This window comes from Aulostomus chinensis, chromosome 12, assembly GCF_037954235.1.
Source record: "Aulostomus chinensis isolate RoL2024-O1b breed Wild chromosome 12, RoL_Achi_v1.0, whole genome shotgun sequence".
NCBI lineage: Eukaryota > Metazoa > Chordata > Actinopteri > Syngnathiformes > Aulostomidae > Aulostomus > Aulostomus chinensis.
Genome location: NC_141331.1, coordinates 15,289,072 through 15,308,370, shown reverse-complemented (window position 1 = coordinate 15,308,370; position 19,299 = coordinate 15,289,072). Strand labels below are relative to the sequence as shown.

Here is a 19,299-nt window from a genome sequence, read left to right as displayed (position 1 = left end):
TCTCCAGAAATACACATCCTGCTGTCACTGGTTTTCACTCCCTCTCCTCTTCCTCTGCTCTCTCTCTTTTCGTCACATTGTCTCTTCGCTACAGACTCTGATCAGCTGTGACACTATGCATCATGGTCCGTCACTCTGCATGGACTGTGTCCCTCCGGCTCAGATCTCTGGCCCGGCGGGCTTCAGTGACACTTTGTTTAATGCTTTACTCCAAGTGAGGTTGTCGGGACCTCACAAGCGCTATCCCAAAGCAAAAATCCAAATATTTAACTTTTGACAAATGCAGATACCAAAGATATCACTCTGTCCTGTGTCTCTGTCTCTCTCTTCCTTCCACCCTGCAGCATGTGTATTAAGAGACAAACCCAGCACTGGCTTTAGTCCTAGCCTCAGTAATTCCAAAGCTTAGATGTATATTTTGGTATATTTCTGAGAAAAACATACGTGGAAAAAAAAAATGTCTGTTTGTGGTAATCTCCTTTTTTTTTTTTTTTCCTCCTGTCGCAGCATGGAACTAATTGCAGAACTGTCTTACTCTTAGTAGGTTAAAGATATAGTATTTTTGTATGTTTTTGGGTGTGTCGTGTGTGATATCAGTTCACAGCCCAAGTGACCATGGCGTTCAACAAGAGAAAAATTAGAAGAAAAAAAAAAACAACAACAACACACAACCATGTACATATTATGTCTGTGTAACTCAAGAAATGCATTCTGTAAAACATAAACTAGCCGACTCACAGTGGAAGCTTGGGCTCATCTAAAGGAATGTGTCCCCATCCCCCCCCCCCTTTTTTTTTTTTCTTATTCTGCAGTCTGATAAGAATTCATTTTTCTGGAACTCTAATGTACAAAGTTCTGTTTCCACCATGGACTATAACACTGAGGGACACTGCTCTGATCTAACTACAAAAACCCACCTCCAGTCACGGCGGTGGCGTAGAACTGAAAGATTGTGTAGGAGTTTTAAGTATGTGAATCAGGATACATAGTAGATTTTGATGCATTTGTCTGCTGTATTTTGTTTTTATACACATATTAAAAAAATAATCTTTTACTGTAAATGTACAGTTCTCTTTTGTTGTAAACATCATTAAACCATTTTCAAGTGTTTTGACATGTAATGCGTCTTTTTAATTGAATTCAGTTTACGCAGCGGAGATGATCTTAAACAGCAGGAGTGACGACCCAGTCTGGGCTTTAAAATTAAGTAGTTTAACACTGTGGTGAATATTTTTGAGACAGGTTTCAGTTTCTTTTTCCTGAATGGCTTTCCTGTTGAGTCCTTTTATTTAAAATTCTGTTACCTCAAGACGTTCTTGTTGTTAACTACTGCATTGTGAATTATTCTGATAGCATTGTGCTGGAACCTCTTCAGTCAGAGCGCAGACACAAACATGCAGGGGGAGTTCTTGAGATTTATAGAATTAACGGGTATATACAGAGACGATGGGAATTAGCTATGCAAGCAGAGGAAAGAATACAGAATAGTATTGGCTAAATCACCAACCTACATTAACAGATAAGGAAAAAAAAACCCATCTATTAAGCAAACAATAGCAGATTAGCATCAATGTGGCAAAAACAGTATATTAGCATCAATGCGACCAACAACATAGACAAGCCTTAAAGTAGCAAACAAACAATGGCAGATTAGCATCAATGTGGCAAAAAAAACAACAGCTTATAAAAAGATTCATAAATGCACCCAGACTCAACATTCATCTCCAAAAATCAATAAGTGCATCCTGCATATCATAAACATCTTAATAAATGTTTTCTCTGCCCTGATGATTTGTCACCATACCACTAATGTCTGTATGAAGCAACGGGGAATAAAGTGTGTGTGTGTGTGTGTGTGTGTGGGGGGGGGTTATAACAGAAAATACAACAATGGATATCTCACAATAACTGCTGATAACCCTGCCGGAAAATGGCTTTTAAAAAGGACATTTATTATCTAAAAAAAATAAGATAACCACTTAATTATCTTGTTATCTCAAGACGACGGCATTACAGAAAGAAGAACTACAAGCGCGGCCATTTTCAGCTCCAGTACAAAAAAGATAGATCCCATTCTGACATGTGAAAGACGGCAGCTGAGCAGTAAAACTGGGGGTGAGGTTCGGACTAAACTGGCCAGCAGGGTTACACCTCAGTAACGAGAGCTGCATTCTGCTCCTTTGTTGTTTACTGTTCTGAGTTGCGGCTCTATTCAAACTTTCTGTCTCTATGCTAATCTGGATTTATGTTTAGCCTTCCCCCTGAACTGTAAAGCCTTATCATCAGACACAACCAGCAGGCATGAGTGGATTCTAACTTCTTGCCCAACTCTGCGTGACAATGGAAGCTTTTTCACCCCCGAGCTGTAAGTAGACCAAAGCTCAGGAGTCCTCTTGTCAGGCTGTGCAGGAAATCACTGGGGAGGCAGCGGCAGAGAGGAGGGGATGAACATTTCATGGAGATCCCCCTCACCGGCCTGGCCAGACTGGAGGGGAGAGATAAAGTTCTGCTTTGATCAATGATTTCCAACCTTGTGACCTTAGGAGGGAACATCATGAACACTCAAACATGGATCTGTGTTCATTCCAGGTAGTACGTGAACAAAATCCTGACTCATCTCATGATGCGATCAACTATGCTTCCGCTCGTCAGAAACATGGGATTTACTGTCTGATACTTGTCCTGCATGAGTAGTTTCCAACCTACTTGTTTACACCTAACAAGAAGATAGGAGCACCACAAAGACAAGACAGGGCTTGATAAAGATGATAAGACTCTGATACAGTCATATGTAGATAGTTGCTAACACAAAATAGTGATGGACTTCTGTATTCTGATCGCCATGTTCCATTCAAGTCTCTGCATGTCAGTAAAACAAGCAGCAGCACTGTCATCAGAGTTTGTTCCTCTGTACCTATTTAGCAATCGCTCTTTTGCTTTTACTTCGACTATAACAGTTGATTCAAATTTTGCATGAACACAGTCATATATCAAAACGTACGTTTGCCAAATACAACTGCAACAATACAGCAAAGGAGTAAAAAGAAAACTTGGAGATAAAAACTTATTTGATTATATTCGATTGTGTGTTCGAGGTACAAGCTGCCGTACTTTAAGTTTCCATGATGTATTAAGACTGAGTTCAGTTGACTCAATTGAAGCTGAGGAAAATCAACATTATTCATTTCTTTTCCTTTTGATGACTGGTCAGAAAATAGTACCGTTTTTTTGTAATGACGCTGATATCATGTCATGTTATTTTTTTATTCCTGAGAGAATTTTATTGTTGAATGTAGACATGTCGTTATCGATTGTTTTGACACTTAAATGCGCAACCTCTGACGGACGATGTAAATATGGCTGCCCTACGCATCCTACGGTGCGTGGCAAGGAAGGGGTGGATGTTGGAGGGGCTCTTTTTTTTTTTTTTTTAGATTTGTGGTGTTGATGTAACTTGTGGGTTCTGTATATAGAATGGAATGTCATCTGCATAAAGGTTTATTTCATGGTTTTGAGTAAGAGGGAATTAACAGATGTACCTGAGAGCTCTTTTTCTTGGCAGGTTTCATCTGGAGATAAAATATTACACATTAATTTACAGTTCATGTGCCAGAACAGTTGGAAACCATTTAAGAAGACTTTGCGGACAGAGGAAGTGACTTACCTTTCTGTTTGATGGTTCAAGCACCTGGTAGGGGTCAGCATCCTTTGGCCCTGTCAGTTCCTGCGAGAAAAGAATGTTATAATGTCTAAATAAATGACAAAAAACACCAAGTTGAGCTGTAATTAAAAATAAAATTCTTTCTCACCTGGTAAATTCCATTATCAGTGCCCTGTTCATTCAGTCCCCCCACCCCCAAAAAAGAAATTTAAGTCAACTTTAAATGCTCACACACAAATATGCACATTATACCTGTCAATAAACGATCAATAAAACCAGGATTCCCCGTCAGAAATAAGCATGCTGAGAAGATCTTTTGGCCTTGAAAAAAACATAGAGACTTACAACCACTTCCTCAGCAGCTGACGGGATACTGGAAAACTAAAAAGAACAAGCACACAAACCCTTTAAAAAACAATAACCTACAAATGAACATATTCATATTAGCAACTAAAACATATAATAATGTTAAATAAACCATTATCTGCTGCATTTATATATTACATTAAATTAAAGCTTGAGCCTTCAGCTATCGGGCTCCCCTCCTGTGGAACCGTCTCCCAGTTTTGGTCCGGGATGCAGACACCCTCTCCTTGTTTAAGAGTGGACTGAGGACTTTTCTTTTTGATCAAGCTTATAGTTAGGTCTGGCTTAGGCTGGCTCTCAGATATGCTGCTATGGGCTCAGACTGCTGAGGGGATCTCCCATGGTGCACTGGGCTTCTCTCTCCTCCTCTCTGTCCTCCTGTATTCATCCGTGTTACAAACTCGTCTTCTTCGTCAGAGCCTGTGTGCTTCCCCACTTCCCAGATCCTTGACTGCTGCTGCTGCTGAAGGAGGCTACAGACCTGAAGAGGCTCAAGCTGCCACCTGTAGCACCACCTGCTCACGTCCCCATCTGTCCATCATTCTCTTCTCCTTTCTCTCCCTCTTTATCTCTGCCCCCTCTTTCTGTATAGCTGTTATCCCCCATTAACTGTCTTTGTCTCTGCCCGCTCTCCTGCTCTCTTTCCCCCCAACCTGTCAAAGCAGAAGGCCGTCCCCATTGAGCCTGGATCTGCTCGATGTTCCTGCCTGTTAAAGGGAAAGATTTGAAGGATGTGCTTGCTGATGGAGAATTGTTGGGTGTAAATCTATTGAAGGAGTGTGGTACTGGACCTGCTCTACTTGTAGAGTGTCATGAGATAACTTTTGTTGTGATTTGGCGCAATACAAATAAAACTGACTTGACAATTGACTTGACTAATTCTATTTTGGGGCTGTCAACATTAGAGTCTATTCTATGGCATTTTGTGCACTAAAGATGTAATCAAAACATTGTGGTTGTACTTTGAGTTGTGTGGACTGATGAACAAACTGCCTCAGTGATATGTTTCATAATAGGCTAGGCAAACATTCATATAGCATCTAATCATGAAAAAGACAACTTAGTCATTTACAGAACCAATGCAATAAAGTCCATCCATCCATTCATCCACTTATCCTGTTAAGGGTCACGGGGGGGCTGGAGCCTATCCCAGCAGCATTCAGGCGAGAGGCAGGGTTCACCCTGGACAGGTCACCAGTCCATCACAGGACCCACACATAGAGACAGACAACCATTCACACTCACAGTCACACCTACGGTCAATTTAGAGTATCAATCAGCCTCGTCCCCTCTTGATGTCTTTGGACTGTGGGAGGAAGCTGGAGTACCAGAGAGAACCCACACAGGAACAGGGAGAACATGGAGACTCACACAGAAAGATCCTGTTGGAGCCAGGACTTGAACCTAGAACCTTCTTGCTGTGAGGCGACAGTGCTGACCACTGCACCACCGTGCTGCCCCATAATGAAGTCTGACATCCAAAATAACATTGAAACCAACAGGAGGAAACTTTACTTTTTCAACAGCAATGTAAATAAGCCTCTAAATGTTTTTATGAGGTAATATATAGATAAAAAGAGGGTTATTGTTGCTCACAACTTGAATTGAACGACTTTAAACTCATTATGTGAAGAAAAAAATGTATTCCTGTATTCAAGTACTTATGTAGTGCTAAGCCAGATGTTTTGACTTAGGGAACAACTCACTTTTTCCCTGAAGAACAAACCAGTTGCAATAATGCAGTAGGAAATCAAGATCCCATCCAGGATGTAGCAGACACAAGGGTTGGTCCAAAAGCTTTCCTCTGCCTCTGCAGAAGAGAGATGTATTATTTATACATTATTAAAAAGCTGTCTCATTAATAACTGATGACAGAAATGTTTTTCGAAATAACATTTCTCTATGATCCTCCACGAAACTCATTTCAGTGGTAAATTTTACACAACCACACCATCCAAAAAATGTAAATACCAATTATTCATTTTACAGATTTACATAACATAGAGGAGGATATGCAGCTACTTGCAACCCACTACCTTCTGATCACGAACATAATGGAAAAATCGATAGAGACACACTGAGATGTTGAAGGAGACAATTGAGCAAGTCCTCTAAAACAGGAAATAACAAGCTATATATAAGTCGTCCAGTGTCTTCCTGTCAGTGTGACGAGCTGCTGCGTGGCTTTAGTGAAGTTTATCTCATTTTGTGGTTGGAACACAACCGACATGTCATGAGATCATGATTGGAGGTGGTGATGATTTGAGGCTGTAACTTTTCAGTTACATCTCCGAGGTCTAAAGTTGCAACAGTTCTTTGGATTATTTCTAACTTTCAAAGAGCTTAAAAAATGGGCAGATATTTTCACAAAATGACGGCTGAGGCAAATCTTGATTGTATCTGCTTTATCTTATTTGTCTCCGACCCAGAGTCTTCTTGTGGTGAGGGGACTCTCCGCCACTATGCTGCCCCAGAATAAATACTTGAAAAAAATATTTTATTGAAACCACAGGTTCGTAACTATGAAAGCAACTCTGGTTATTATTTCTGATTGTTATCTCTGGATCAGAAGTGAATTATTGCATAAAAAAAACACATCTTCTCCTGATGATGGAGAATTTCTGTTATTATGTCAAGAGAGTAAAAGATTTAGTGTTTTGGCAAAGATAAATCTGGAGCACTTTTCCATTAAAGAAATGGTGGACAGACTCTATTTATCCAGAGCCTTTCTACCTTAGCGGCGCTCAAAGTGCTTTACAGTGTCACACCGTTCACCCATTCACACACACACTCACACACTGATGGGGAAAGCTGCCTTGCAAGGCGCCAACCTACTCATCAGAGGAACTCAGGGGTTCAGTATCATGCTCAAGGACACTTCAACATGGTTGCCAGGGGAAGTGAGGATCGAACCGGCGACTCTTTGGTTGCTACACCACCAGTCTACCTCTGAGCCACGCAAAGAAGTATAAGAGCGTTTAGTTCTGTAGTCCATGGGCAAACAAAATTTGAAAAAAGTACCACAAGCCAGCGTGTTTCAGCTACATATAAATGAAACACACTCTAAATTGACCGTAGGTGTGGGTGTGAAAGCCAATGGTTTTCTCTCTCAATATAAATCTAAATATATATGAAATGGTATCTAATTGAATACTCTATTTCATTGGCATAGGCAGGTAGAATTCAAGGCTTTTTACTTGGACATTGTTGCGTTTATCTTTATGTTAAAAATTTGACAAATGTGTGTGTGTGTGTGTTTTTTTTGTTTTTTTACACAGGAAACAAACATTTTTATTGATTGTAAATGCTATTATATCCCTACCCAAGTACCTGATTGTCGTTTGTCTTGGAGGAGGAAATGAGGACCCCCACCACACTCCAACATTTCTTATTTATTAATACTTGTAAAAACAGTATCTTATATCATTATGTAAAAATCCAAGACCTTAGAGTCCACATAAACCTAAAAATTTCAACCTACTCCGTCACTAAATGCTATGTTTTTCTCTTTTGACAGAAAACAACAAGGTGATTTACCCCTCCTTTTACTTTTATGCTCTTTCTCCGAAATGTGAATTGATCAAATGTCATTCATAAAACGCAAATCAGAATTTGCCTCAAGGAACCATTACAATCAGTACACACTGTGACATCCTTTGTCTGCAGGCGTTTGATCAGAGTGAGGAAGAACTGGCTAAAAAAATCATTTTCGGCAGAACCGAACAGACTCACAGAGGAGGGGTCCTTCTCCCAGGAAAGATGCGTAATTGATGACTCAGGTACAGAGCAGATCAACTATTAAAATTTCATAATTTTATCATCACAAATGATTTGGTATGTGAAGGATTATGCGAAGGATTTCGAGCTATTCAAAGTTCTGAATGCAGCAAATTGTCTCCATTAGAAGAGAAAGCCTGTGATTTAGTCAGTAATTCCGTTAAAGGGTGTGTGTTGATAGATTTTTGATACGAATTTCCTTGTGCATAAACATGTCAGGCCCACTGTTCAACTCCATTTGGAAACGCAGCAAGAAAACGCATCTTTAAATCTGCATCACTTACCTGCAGCTGATACAGACGCCAGTGGGACAAAGAGCAACATACACGTCCCCAGGATGTTCATGGTTCTCCCTCCTCGTGTGAACGACACTTCGCTTCTTCCTCCCCTGGTTGCCTCTCGCTTTATATTTTCCACTCACACACATCAGAGGAAGTGGCTGAACTGAGCTGACAACATCTTCATGGACTGCCACTCTTCAGCGCATTACACAACCTCCAGCACCAACAGAAACTCACAGAAACCTGACTGCATCAGCTCATCAAGGCCGACTGTAACAGAGGGAAGCAACCAATACGCTTGAATCAATAATGTATTGACTGTAATATAAATGTGGGAGACCACAATTCACTGAGCAGAGGTTAAAACTATGGCGAAAAAGTGTTGGTTAATCAAGAACAGAAAGTCTAAAATGTGAATCAGAAGTGCTGCAGACGATTAAATGGGAAATTCTACTCCGTTGAAGAAGCTGCATGTTCAAAAGGTCAAAAGACGGAGAGGCCTCATCATGCATGTTTGTTAGAGTTTGTGTAGAGGAGAGGTTACGGACATGAAATGTCTGCACTTTCTAAAGCGCTTGTTGCATAATCACACTAATGTGACACCTAAGAAAGCTTGCAGGCAGACAACCGCTTACATGGCACAGAGAGGAGACTTCATTTTGACAATGGTGTGCGAAATGTTCTCGGCACTTTAATTAGAAGGCCACATCTGCTAGAACCAAGGCATGTGGAGTGATTTTCCTGACCGTGTGGTTTTGTCCGAGGCGGTATGCCTGGGCAGCTTAAACCTCAGCCCGGTGACACTGTTAAGGGAAACAGAGAGGGAGTTTAATACCCAGGCAACTTCATCTATGATAGATTGTCAGGGAAGAAAATAATGACTGAATTTTCGTTTTTGGATGAACTATCCCTTTAAAACTGATATTATGATTGTATTGTTTTTAAAGATGTCCTCATGGGCTCTGTGTGTCAGCTAACACAAAATTAATGCACTTGATCCACTCTCCAACTGTTTTCATCTCTTATCCTGTCCCGTCAGGAATCAAGGGGGAAGACAGATTGTTTTATTTCAATTTTTAAATTAAAATGTTGACATTTGTCCATCACAAATCTCATTTTTTTAAATGCTGGATGTGGCTTCATTTGGACAAAAACACTACATTTTTGTAAGTATGTATGCATGTATGTATGTATATATGTATACAATATATGTCTTTTTTTGCCAAAGGGATTTTTCGACTCCAGTACAACGTCCTGCAAAAAACTCAATTGAAACTTAGGTTGTTAGGTTGAAGTATAAAGCTAACATTATGCTATGAACAAACTACACCACAGGCTCATCACTTTAAAGTAAAGGGGAAAATCTTCTGATTTTAGTGTGATGATATTTAATATCTGCCACAACCTCTGTAGTCTTATTTAGCCACTTGTTAGAAACCAGTGTTTTAACTGCTCAGTCTGTCGGAAACTGTTGCATTTACCATGTGATTTATACAGTTTTATTTGTTTTATAGCTAGCGTGAACCGCAAAACTTATTTAAGGGCATTTAAATGTGGACCCCCCTCACTTAGAGATGGAGGACCATTGGTCCCAATAATGCTAACTTACTTCCGGGTTTCGAGACTGATTCTGCGCCTCTCAACCACACTGAGGGTCGCCCCGCATGTGAGGTCCCCTTGTTTAGCCTTTTCCTCGACGCCAGTAAAGACCTTCAGAATAAACTAATCACTCCGTACACACAGACGGCAAATAACGTATCAGTGTATACAAAGTACGTCTTTAGAATAAAACTAGGCTTTGTGTAGGTACGTGTGTGTGTTTGTGTGGTGGGGGGTGTTTTTCGGCTGCTCACCACGTGACTTCCCGAGTGTTTCTTAAACCCTGGGTCACATGATCCTGATGTCAGTCTTCGCCGTGGTACTAAGAGGAAAGTGTCGTCGCCGACCAACATTTAGCCAGCAAACACAAATAAAAGTCTGGGAGACGTTTATCGAGTCCAGCTACGGAGAACCGCGGCTACCCATCTCACCTTAAGCGCGGTTTAATTTCGTAGTTTTTTTCCGGGTTGCTGTTGCGGCTCAAACGTTAGCATAGCGCGTCACAAGCGAGCCAACTAGCTCCCGCTTGCCTGTTGTTTTTGTTGCTGTTATTGACCTGAAGCTGAAAACCATGACGCAGAGTGGTGGTGTCCAGTCCTGGTGCCTGACAGTAACCTTACCGCTGATTTTAGGTACGTATTGTGGTTTTAGTTTATCCAACCCAAGCTAACTGATGAAGCAGTTTAGCGCTACAACTCCGAAGGTCACAGATATCTTGTCATCACTCGGCAAAGTCAGCAAAACAGCAGCGTAGCATGAGCTAATGCTAACAGTTTAGAACTGAAATCGCGTGGAACGCAAATAATTACTGTAATGTAAACGTGTCGGTGTCTTTATCAACATGCAGCTCTGCTAAATGAATACTCGTTAACTCTTAAACACACTGCTCTTTGTTTTGGCTTCTTGTTGATATGAGTTTTTGCAAGCACTTGCATCTTTCGTCGATGAAAAGATGGATTCCCCCAGTTTTCACTAAGTTTCCTCCTCTTTCTTTCAAGTGAAGCAATTTCTATCAGTTTGACGGTTAATAATAAACACTTTCGCAGAATATAAAGAGAGTTAAAGATCAAATCAAAGCAAACAGTATCTGTCTGTTGACCAGAAGTATGGGCCAAGTTCCAAAAAGTCTGTCCTCAGTTAACATATTTAGGTTGCATACGGGGCATTGAGTAATATGTGTGTTTCCGCTGCAATGAATTCTTTTTTTTGGGAAATGCATTTTCAGTTGGATTATTTTGTTTAAACGCTGTCCAGTAATCTGAAGCACATGGAAAAACTGCAACCTTTTTCATGAAGTTAAAACAAAATCACAGTCGCCTAACAAAAACTGTAGTTGCAGCCCTTAAAATCAACAAAATGATTACATTACTTTTTTAACTGTATTTTTTATTAAACATTGAAATATACAATACAGATCCGGATTTCCAGCAATCTACATAGCCTGTGAAAGGGCGGCTCTCCCTCTTAATTCTCGTTTTGGATTGTTGACCATACTTTTAAGGTGTGTCTCACCCAAATATTTGTGATTTCCAAGTTTTTCTTGAACTGCTTGCTCGAAATCACTGGAGCGGATCGAGGTAAATCTGGTTGTGAATTCTATTCTGTTTATCCTGAATCGATGTCACTGATAATCCAGGCTACCACTGTTAGTTGCGCTGCCTGAAAATAATATTTCATGTTGGGGAGGCTGAGTCCACCCCCGTTCTTCTAAGAGTGTTTTAGTCTCACTCTCGATCTCTTCTTTTATCATATGAATCTAGAGAAAAGCCCGTCCAGCATATTGTAGGCTGATGTCAGGATCCCGAAGTAGATTCATTTTAACAACCTCTTCTCTACTCAAAAGGGGTAAGGGTAGCGCATCCCATCTTGCTAATTTATTTCTAAATATCTCAGATATTTTTTATAGTTTGCCTGGTATAGTTGTGTTACTTGTGGAGTGAGTGTGATCCCTTAATACCTGAAACCCTGTTCAGATCGTAAAAGGACACTATCATTAAGCCGAGAGGCCATGCCCCAGACACCGTCATCGCTTCGAATTTACTAGGATTCATTTTCATGACCAGACACTAGATCATATTGAAGATGTTGTAGAAGAGCTGGGATGAGTGGACGGGATTTTCAATAAATGATAAAATGCTTTCCGTCTAGAGCTATTATATGTTGGTTTGTATACATGTGCTTCTAATCAATTCCGCCAGGGGCTCAATGCTTAGAGCGAACAGGACAGGTGAAAGTGCTTCCCCCTGCCTCGTCCCCCATCCCAGATCGATGAAATCGGAGCATTGGCCATTAACTGTAACTCTTGACCGTGGGCTCATGTAAAACACTCCAGTCCAAACCCAAACACTTTCATTAAAGCCCAAATGAGCCAGTGTTTGCTCCAAAGAAGTCCAGTCCAATCTATCAACTGCTCTGTCAGCATCCAGGCTGAGAAGCATTGATGGAGTCTTTCTATAAGAAGCAGTAGATTGTAGTCTTCGAGCTCATCTTACATTATTGGTGCCCTGCCGTCTGGTGATGAACCCCGTTTGATCTGAGTTAACTCATTTCGGAATGTATCTTTATGCTCTGTTCGCCAAGGTGGAGGTCAGGATTTTTAAGTCCTGACAAAGCAAACTTATGGGCCAATATCGTTTACATTGAGATGGGTCCTCTCCGTCTTTGTGTATGACTGTGATGATTGACTCTGACCAGGTTATCGGGAGGTCCCTTTCGTCCATTGCATAACTATATACCCAACATAAAAAACTCGCTTACAAAAACGTAATAGTACTCCCCAGAGTATCCATCGACACCCAGGGATTTACCGTTCTTTATCTCAGTAATACTATCTATTATCTCCTGTACTGTTAGGGGGGGAACATGGCATCGCAGGCTCACCCTGTAATCATCCAGTCAATTGGATCGAATCCAGAAGCGTATGACTTATCTTCTGAAGAACTACGTTTTCTTTCTTAACTTATTTACTCAGGAGACGGTTCATGAAGGTATGAGGCAGGAATACAAAGGTGCATTTGTTCCTATCAGTAGTAAAGAGGACTGCTTTTAACTTTGAGACTGAACTAAGCAGCATCTCCGTGGTGCTGATTCAGCACTGCTGGAAAACCGCAGCTCAGTTGCCTTCCCCTCAAAGGCTGTTTATCATCTGTTGTTATTATTATTATTATTATTATTGTTGTTTTCTTCATTCATAAAAAACATACTCAGTAAGTTCATCATAAATAATCTATCTGCTGTTTCTCAGGGTTTTTTTGCTTTTAAAAAAAGTAAAAATGGGGTTGACACATTCTTTGTCTTCATGCATATGTTTAGTGTCAACAGTTGTAATTAAAATTTTAACACAAATGATAGTATATTATCGTCTGGCATAGCTGAGGATGAAACAAAATTGTTTCCAAAAGAATTCCATAACTCTCCTTTGAAACTAGTTACATTTTTCAAACATAGTGTGTCTAACACACCTGGCTTCATGGTCCTGTGCCCTGTTTTTACATCCACGCGCCTAGACACTGTAATGTTGGCATGATACACACAATATGCTCCTGCAAGGTGATTTAAAAAAAAAAAAAAAAAATCCTGCTGATTAGCCTGGGGAGAGAAGCTAATTTGTTGTCTGTCTGTTCCACACAAAAGCTTGTCAGTTAGCTCAGTTGTAGCAGGTTAGGTGTCTTTGTCAGCACAGTTTCTGAATTTAGCGTGAAATGATTTCATCATACTTGACATACACTCAATGAACCAGAGTGACATGGGGAGTGGGAAACCGACCAATTACAGCAGGAATCCCCAAGTCTGTTGATCCATCAGAGAGCGGACGTCCCCACCCACCTGCCTGGTCAAATGCATTTCACCTCTGATTCTACTTGAAGCCTGAAGCCACAACCTTTTAATAGTGCGTCCATATTAACAAGTCTGCTTAATATATCTTTCTTTTTGAAGGGAAGCTCTTGATCGTAAGCTTCATTAGCAAGAGACAAACTGCACTCTGATATTGTGGCTCATGTCAGTCACCTGCAGTAACACAGGCCTGTGTTGAGCCCGGTGTGTTCAGGGCAGGGTTACAAGTGAGCGCCACTCAACGACCAGCATCATCAGGTGCCGCCGTATGTTTTCATGGACGTGTTCAAAGTGGCATTAGGGTGTCATTTATAAATTGGTGCTGCCAGAATTCAATGGAACTACAGCTTTTATTATGAAAGTTAAAACAGTGAAACATAATATTTTATGAAAATGTGTTGCTGCGTAATTAAAAAAAAAAATCCTGTATATTTTGTAATGATTGGAGAGATTCTCTTTGTTTCAGAAGTACCTTTGATATTTTCCAGTGATTCACTCTTTGGTTCTCTCACAGCTCTCACCCTGCACCAGTGTTTTGCCACAGTTGCGCCACCAACAACCGAAGCACCTCACAAGGAGCCTGGCAGGCCTGAGAGGGGGCACTACCAGGTGACCAGCAGCAACGGAAGCGTCTGTTTACTGGCCTACATGGGCCTCCAGCTCAACGTCTCCTTCAGCTCCTCCTCCCTCAACAAGGTGCTCAAGTCCAAACGCTCAACTCTGGTCTGAATGTAGAGACACGCCGGCGGTACTAAATGTTGTGTTGTCCGTGTGCAGATGGTGCAGGAAGTAATGAACCTCCAGCCCAACCTCACAACCAGCTCTGGGTCATGTGATGCTGACAGTGCTTCTCTGCAGCTCATAGCAGATGCAGAAAAAACCAACCTTACCTTCTTCTTCACTCTGGTATGTTTCTCATTCTCCCATTTTCCAAGTCATCCTTAAAAACCCATTTGTTGTCTTGCATCACTTGTTCTTACTTTCATGTTGCACTTCCTGAAAGAACCACTAGATGGCAGCTGGATATTAATTTAATCTCTGCTTGTTTGTTTGAGCTTTCTTGCCTTTTTTCCAGAATTCTACATCCAATAAATACCACTTGAGTGAGGTGTCTCTGTCAGCGATCTGGCCAGACATGAAGGGTGAGTATGCTGCAGCTGCAAGAGTGAAATATTCCTCCAGGTCTAAATCTACAACTGACAGTAATTTGCTGGTAAACAGTTTCAGTTCATACACTGAAGGGGCATGTTTTTTTCCCCCGTTGTTTTGTTAAAAAGTAAATATGACAAAGGGTCATTTCTACAGATGCTTGTAACAAAAAATAATTTGTCATGAAAAATGGCAAAAAATTTGAAAGCAAAATACCAGAAATATAGGAACACCTGGCAGTAAGTAGATTCTTATCCTCATTCGTACATTTAAATGCAGCACCTGGAAACAAAATAAGATCCTGAAAGCTGGTAGTTGGAATTTCAGTGTTGTTGCTATGGAAACAATACAATGAAGCTTTGCAAGTATTTGCATGTTTTGACTCATCTTGAATATTTAGTCTAAACCAGCTGCAACACGTCAGTCCAACATCTCCCTCTGGGTGCTGTCTTGGTTTTAGATCTGTGGACTCAAAAGCATCTTATGTGATTCACATCAGTTCATACTGCTCACACCTTCTAGACAGCACTGCCCTTCGAGGTGTATCCTGGATTGTTTTTCTTTCGTCACCCGTGTGTGTGTGTGTGTGTGTGTGTGTGTGTGTGTGTGTGTGTGTGTGTGTGTGTGTGTATACATGTAACCTAGAACAAGGTGTGTTTTGGTGGTGGTCTGGATTATAATATAACTAGACAAGTCTATGACACTATAAATCAAGTTGAAGGCTATTAATCTAAAATAATCTTTACAAGTCAAACGTGTAGCGAGCTGGTTATTTGTTGCGCTCGTCTCTCACTGCTACATTAGGTCAAGTCAGGTCAAGTTAGGTCAAGTTGTATTGACAACAGAGACGTGAGTAATACGATGGTCAAGTGTGATTTGCGTGATATTCATATTTAACTACAAGCAGTCACCCTCACTCACATTCGATTAAATGAATTTAATGTTACCAGAGTGCAGGCTGCTTTTGACCCCCAACAACTGAGCCATAAAGAGAAGCAATGACTGAGATCTTTAGGTGCCATTGTTTTCAATATTGCACATTTCTCATTTGGTTTTATGAAATTAAACAATAGAAATATCTTTTCTCTTCAACTTTCTGTCCTTTCAGAGAAATTCTCAGTCCGTAATAGCAGTCTGGACTACCTGCGAGGCACCCTGGGGTTCTCTTACATGTGCCGGGAGGAGCAGACTCTTGACGTAGCCCAAAATTTGTCCATCAACACCTTCCAAATGCAGGTTCAACCCTTCGGCCTCACAGAAAACCAGTTTGGTGCAGGTATGCAACTGTGACACAAAAGAAACACACCACATTTTGGCGAAATAAATGTATTTACCGTCCCTGTCAGAGCCAGACAAGCAGATGGGTCCCCCTCTCCTCTGTGTGTATTAGTGAGCCGGGAGTCTCGGCGACCTGCAGATTGCTACTTAGCTCAGCAAAAGGAATGATAGCAGGTGGGAAGTGTTGTCATTCTCCTGTCAACAGCCATGAAATACAGCTTCCTCCAAACAGCCATTTGTTGACATTGATAAGACCAGGGTTGTGTGTATGTTTCATTTGTAAAAACTATTTAAACGATGAATTGCTGTTATTTTATAATCAGACACATTGTCAGAACCACAATATTGCTGGTAGCAATGATTTGATGCCACACCTCAAAAGTCCCTTTGTGGTTTTTAGCTACAAAACGGCTAAAAGAGTGTCTGCTGCCACTAATAATCATCAAGTTTTGGAAAGCTGAATGGAGAAGACGTGCTAACCTGCCCGTTCACTACCATTCATTGTGCTAAGCTAACTGTCAGTTTGATGGTCTCTGTGGTGCTCAGCTCTCTCATGCACACACACACAGGAGCTCTTGGGAGGATCGAAAATAATGTCCTAAAGAATTTGTGCACTCCTTTACCGAGACGATGCTCTTCCTGTTGAGTTGAACCCGATGCTTTCCCTTCTAACACTTGCTCTGCTGGCTCCCTTCAGCGGAGGAATGCCAGTTGGATGAAGACGACATGTTGATCCCCATCATAGTGGGAGCAGCTCTAGCCGCTCTTGTCCTGGTCGTGCTTCTGGCCTACCTCATTGGCAGGAAGAGGAGCCACGCTGGCTATCAAACCATCTGAGGAGGCTTGTCATCTCCAAGTCTCCCTGAAGCCAGAGGGCGCCCTCCTACCCTTGAAATTAACCACTGTTACACAAGACTTAACACCTCTATCCTCCATCCTTCCACTCCCTGCCTCTGTGCTCTTCCTCTGCCCTCACTGGTAACACTAGTCATTCTCTCTCTGTGGATTTAGTCAGAGGTTGGTATGCGCTTTCTGAACTTACCTGCTCTTTTGTTTAAAAAGGGAAAAAAAAGGGGCAAGAAAGGACTTTGTTTGGAGATTGTGATGCAATGAGGAAAAACTGTATCGATACTATAAAAAAGCAGAAGATGGATGTTGATCAACGGGTCTCTGAGAGTCCTCAAGTTGTATTGTACTATTTATTTCTGTAAAGGGGATTTAAGGGATTTGAAACTGTTGCTTTTCTTGTTTGTTGTTTTTTTTTTGTGTTTTTTTTTTTTGGGAGACCGTTTTAGCGGTCTTGACTTAAAGGAGGTTGTTCTTTAAAGGGAAATTTCTGGCTGGTAACAATGTATTTTTCAACTCTACATTTCGCTCCTGTATTTAGGGAAGCACACTGTTTCACAGCTTCTAAACACAGTGGCAAAGGTGCATGAAGGATTTTTATGCATCTTCACGAGCGGATCATATTTGTCAGTCTATCTGTCTGTTTTTGGCCGGTAGTCACGAATTTACACTCTTTTAGGAAATCACAAAGTTCCACGTGGATAAAAAGATAAAGTGATAACACTACATGTCCTAAAAGACAGTGATGTAACTTTGAACAGAAGGGGTTCATTCCTGATCTTTTCATCGCAGTCTTCGCTTCACAAATGCTGAACAGACGTGGATGTAAAGTGAGTTTGCAGGTCGACGGAGGAGTTAAACCAGGCCCTTTTCCTCGCTCTGTGGCTTTATGAGAAGACGATCAATGTCACTGCAAGTTATTGAGCCGAGGCAGTTTGGTGAGTTTGCACTTAAAACGGCAGATAAATATTGTCGGAAATAACAGGGGTTTTGTGAGGGAGCCTTCCAGAATATGAGTCTTGCCTTTGTTAGATCTGGGTCAGCGCGTCTTCTGTGCTGACGGCAGCGCTGGCGGTCAGTGTTGTGCTGCTGTTTTGGGGTCCTGGAAAGGTCTTATATCTACCAGATAAACACCCACTTAAAAATGAATGCTAATCTGTTTACTTGCACCTTTTTATATTTGTACATTTGCCCTCCCCGTCAGACATCCTTTTCAAGCCCTGCCATGTATTACTCAGTAGAATTTGGGTGTGCGTGTAAACAGATACTGAATTAATTATTTGTGTGGGTTCTTATTGGATGGCTCTACATATTCCAGGACTTCTCTTCAGTATTCTAACGCTGAACATCGAGCTGCCGCTCCTCTGCCTGTCTGCACTGAAGATGCGTTGACCAACATGTACCGAAGGTCAGACTAGAACTGTGGGTAACCGCCTCATGCAACCCTGCGTCAAAAGATGGAAACCTGTCACTTTTAAATATATATCCAGGAGCTGGGTAGCTCATAGGCTGGCAACAGGGGAACTGTTAGCCTGGCTCTGTTCGAATAAATCCAAAATTGAGCCAACCATTTCTTTCATGTACTTAGAGTAACGACAGCTGAACATCCTATTGTGAGTAGCATGTTGAAGATGGGCTGAGTTCTAAAGCCCAAACAGGTTACAAGTCTCACTACTCACCCTGTTTTATCTTGCTGGTCTTGAGACAAGTATCCTGGCAGCGTAACTGCGTTGACTCTTGGCTCTGTGTGTGTTAGCTTGTGATCTCTTGAGCTGCACGTCATGACCTGGAGCCAAGCTCGCCATTTTCCCATTTCTGAATCTGTATTTCTCAAAATGTCAAAGTATTTCTTCAAGAGAGTAGCCTCATCTTTGGATTTTCCTGTTACAAGACGAACACACACACACACACACACACACAGCTGGAGTCAACTCCAACTGGAGTTCACTCCTTAAACAACCCTGTCTGATGTTTAAAAAGGCCAAAATTTGGTGGTCAGGGTTTCTTAGTGCCTTCCCAGCTGTAAAGTAGATGGGATTAAAGTAACGCCAATAACCACGAAGGTACACGGTCCCTCTCTGACACTACCTGCTGCCATTTTGGGGACATTGTCTCATATAGCTTTGTCATACGGTACTACATTACCATAAGTATTGCATAGTTTAATGTCATTGGGGAAAATACGTGCTTGTTTTTTATGTTTTCCGCCCTCCCCCCTTAGAAAGGTCCTGTAGTGATAAAGTGTGATTTTAATGGATTGTTTGAAATGTTTTCTAAATGTATGGAAAGGTCAATAAAAGTGAATGAAAGAGTCAGTTAAGTCTTTTTGCTTTGCTTTCATTCAGTCATCACTTAAGCCTGTTCCTCCTTATTATCCTTATTCAAGAAACTATTGTAACTGAAGACATTTGAACATTTCCCAGGAGGAAAAGCAGAGTAGGGCTGCACGGTGGTGCAGTGGTCAGCACTGCTGCCTCACAGCAAGAAGGTTCTGGGTCCGAGTCCCGG

The 19,299-nt window shown here is 41.3% G+C and overlaps 2 protein-coding genes across 6 annotated transcripts; one reads left to right on the top strand and one right to left on the bottom strand.

Annotated features, from left to right (window-relative positions):
- Positions 1–1,092: 1,092 nt before the first annotated feature.
- LOC147252206 (T-cell surface glycoprotein CD3 zeta chain-like) lies at positions 1,093–10,447 on the bottom strand. 5 transcript variants are annotated; one of them, XM_086220403.1, is made up of 9 exons: positions 9,939–10,447; positions 8,721–8,888; positions 8,089–8,355; positions 5,734–5,837; positions 4,007–4,042; positions 3,810–3,833; positions 3,665–3,724; positions 3,540–3,569; positions 1,093–2,485 (listed from the first exon to the last, which is right to left on the bottom strand). In XM_086220403.1, the coding sequence occupies exons 3-9, from the start codon at positions 8,147–8,149 to the stop codon at positions 2,414–2,416; spliced, it is 387 nt and encodes a 128-aa protein (XP_086076529.1). In that variant the 5' UTR covers positions 8,150–8,355; positions 8,721–8,888; positions 9,939–10,447; the 3' UTR covers positions 1,093–2,413. The 5 variants fall into 5 exon arrangements, with proteins under 5 accessions (XP_086076529.1, XP_086076530.1, XP_086076531.1 ...); XM_086220404.1 differs by having other exon boundaries at positions 8,832–8,888; XM_086220405.1 differs by having other exon boundaries at positions 10,305–10,446.
- Positions 9,974–19,100, top strand: lamp1b (lysosomal associated membrane protein 1b). Its single transcript, XM_086220401.1, has 6 exons — positions 9,974–10,316; positions 14,033–14,214; positions 14,296–14,424; positions 14,594–14,660; positions 15,776–15,943; positions 16,643–19,100. Exons 1-6 carry the CDS (start codon positions 10,256–10,258, stop codon positions 16,780–16,782), a joined length of 747 nt encoding a protein of 248 aa, XP_086076527.1. The 5' UTR covers positions 9,974–10,255; the 3' UTR covers positions 16,783–19,100.
- The last annotated feature ends 199 nt before the right edge of the window (positions 19,101–19,299 follow it).

What these genes read in the sequence shown, in the direction of transcription:
- LOC147252206 (XM_086220403.1), bottom strand. Translation starts at nt 8,149, where the DNA reads ATGAACATCCTGGGGACGTGTATGTTGCTCTTTGTCCCACTGGCGTCT. An exon ending in GGCGTCTGTATCAGCTGCAG is followed by an intron (nt 5,838 to 8,088) that starts GTAAGTGATGCA and finishes TCTCTTCTGCAG; the next exon opens with AGGCAGAGGAAAGCTTTTGG. An exon ending in GTTTGTTCTTCAGGGAAAAA is followed by an intron (nt 4,043 to 5,733) that starts GTGAGTTGTTCC and finishes TGTTCTTTTTAG; the next exon opens with TTTTCCAGTATCCCGTCAGC.
- lamp1b (XM_086220401.1), top strand. Translation starts at nt 10,256, where the DNA reads ATGACGCAGAGTGGTGGTGTCCAGTCCTGGTGCCTGACAGTAACCTTA. An exon ending in TTACCTTCTTCTTCACTCTG is followed by an intron (nt 14,425 to 14,593) that starts GTATGTTTCTCA and finishes CCTTTTTTCCAG; the next exon opens with AATTCTACATCCAATAAATA. An exon ending in AGAAAACCAGTTTGGTGCAG is followed by an intron (nt 15,944 to 16,642) that starts GTATGCAACTGT and finishes GGCTCCCTTCAG; the next exon opens with CGGAGGAATGCCAGTTGGAT.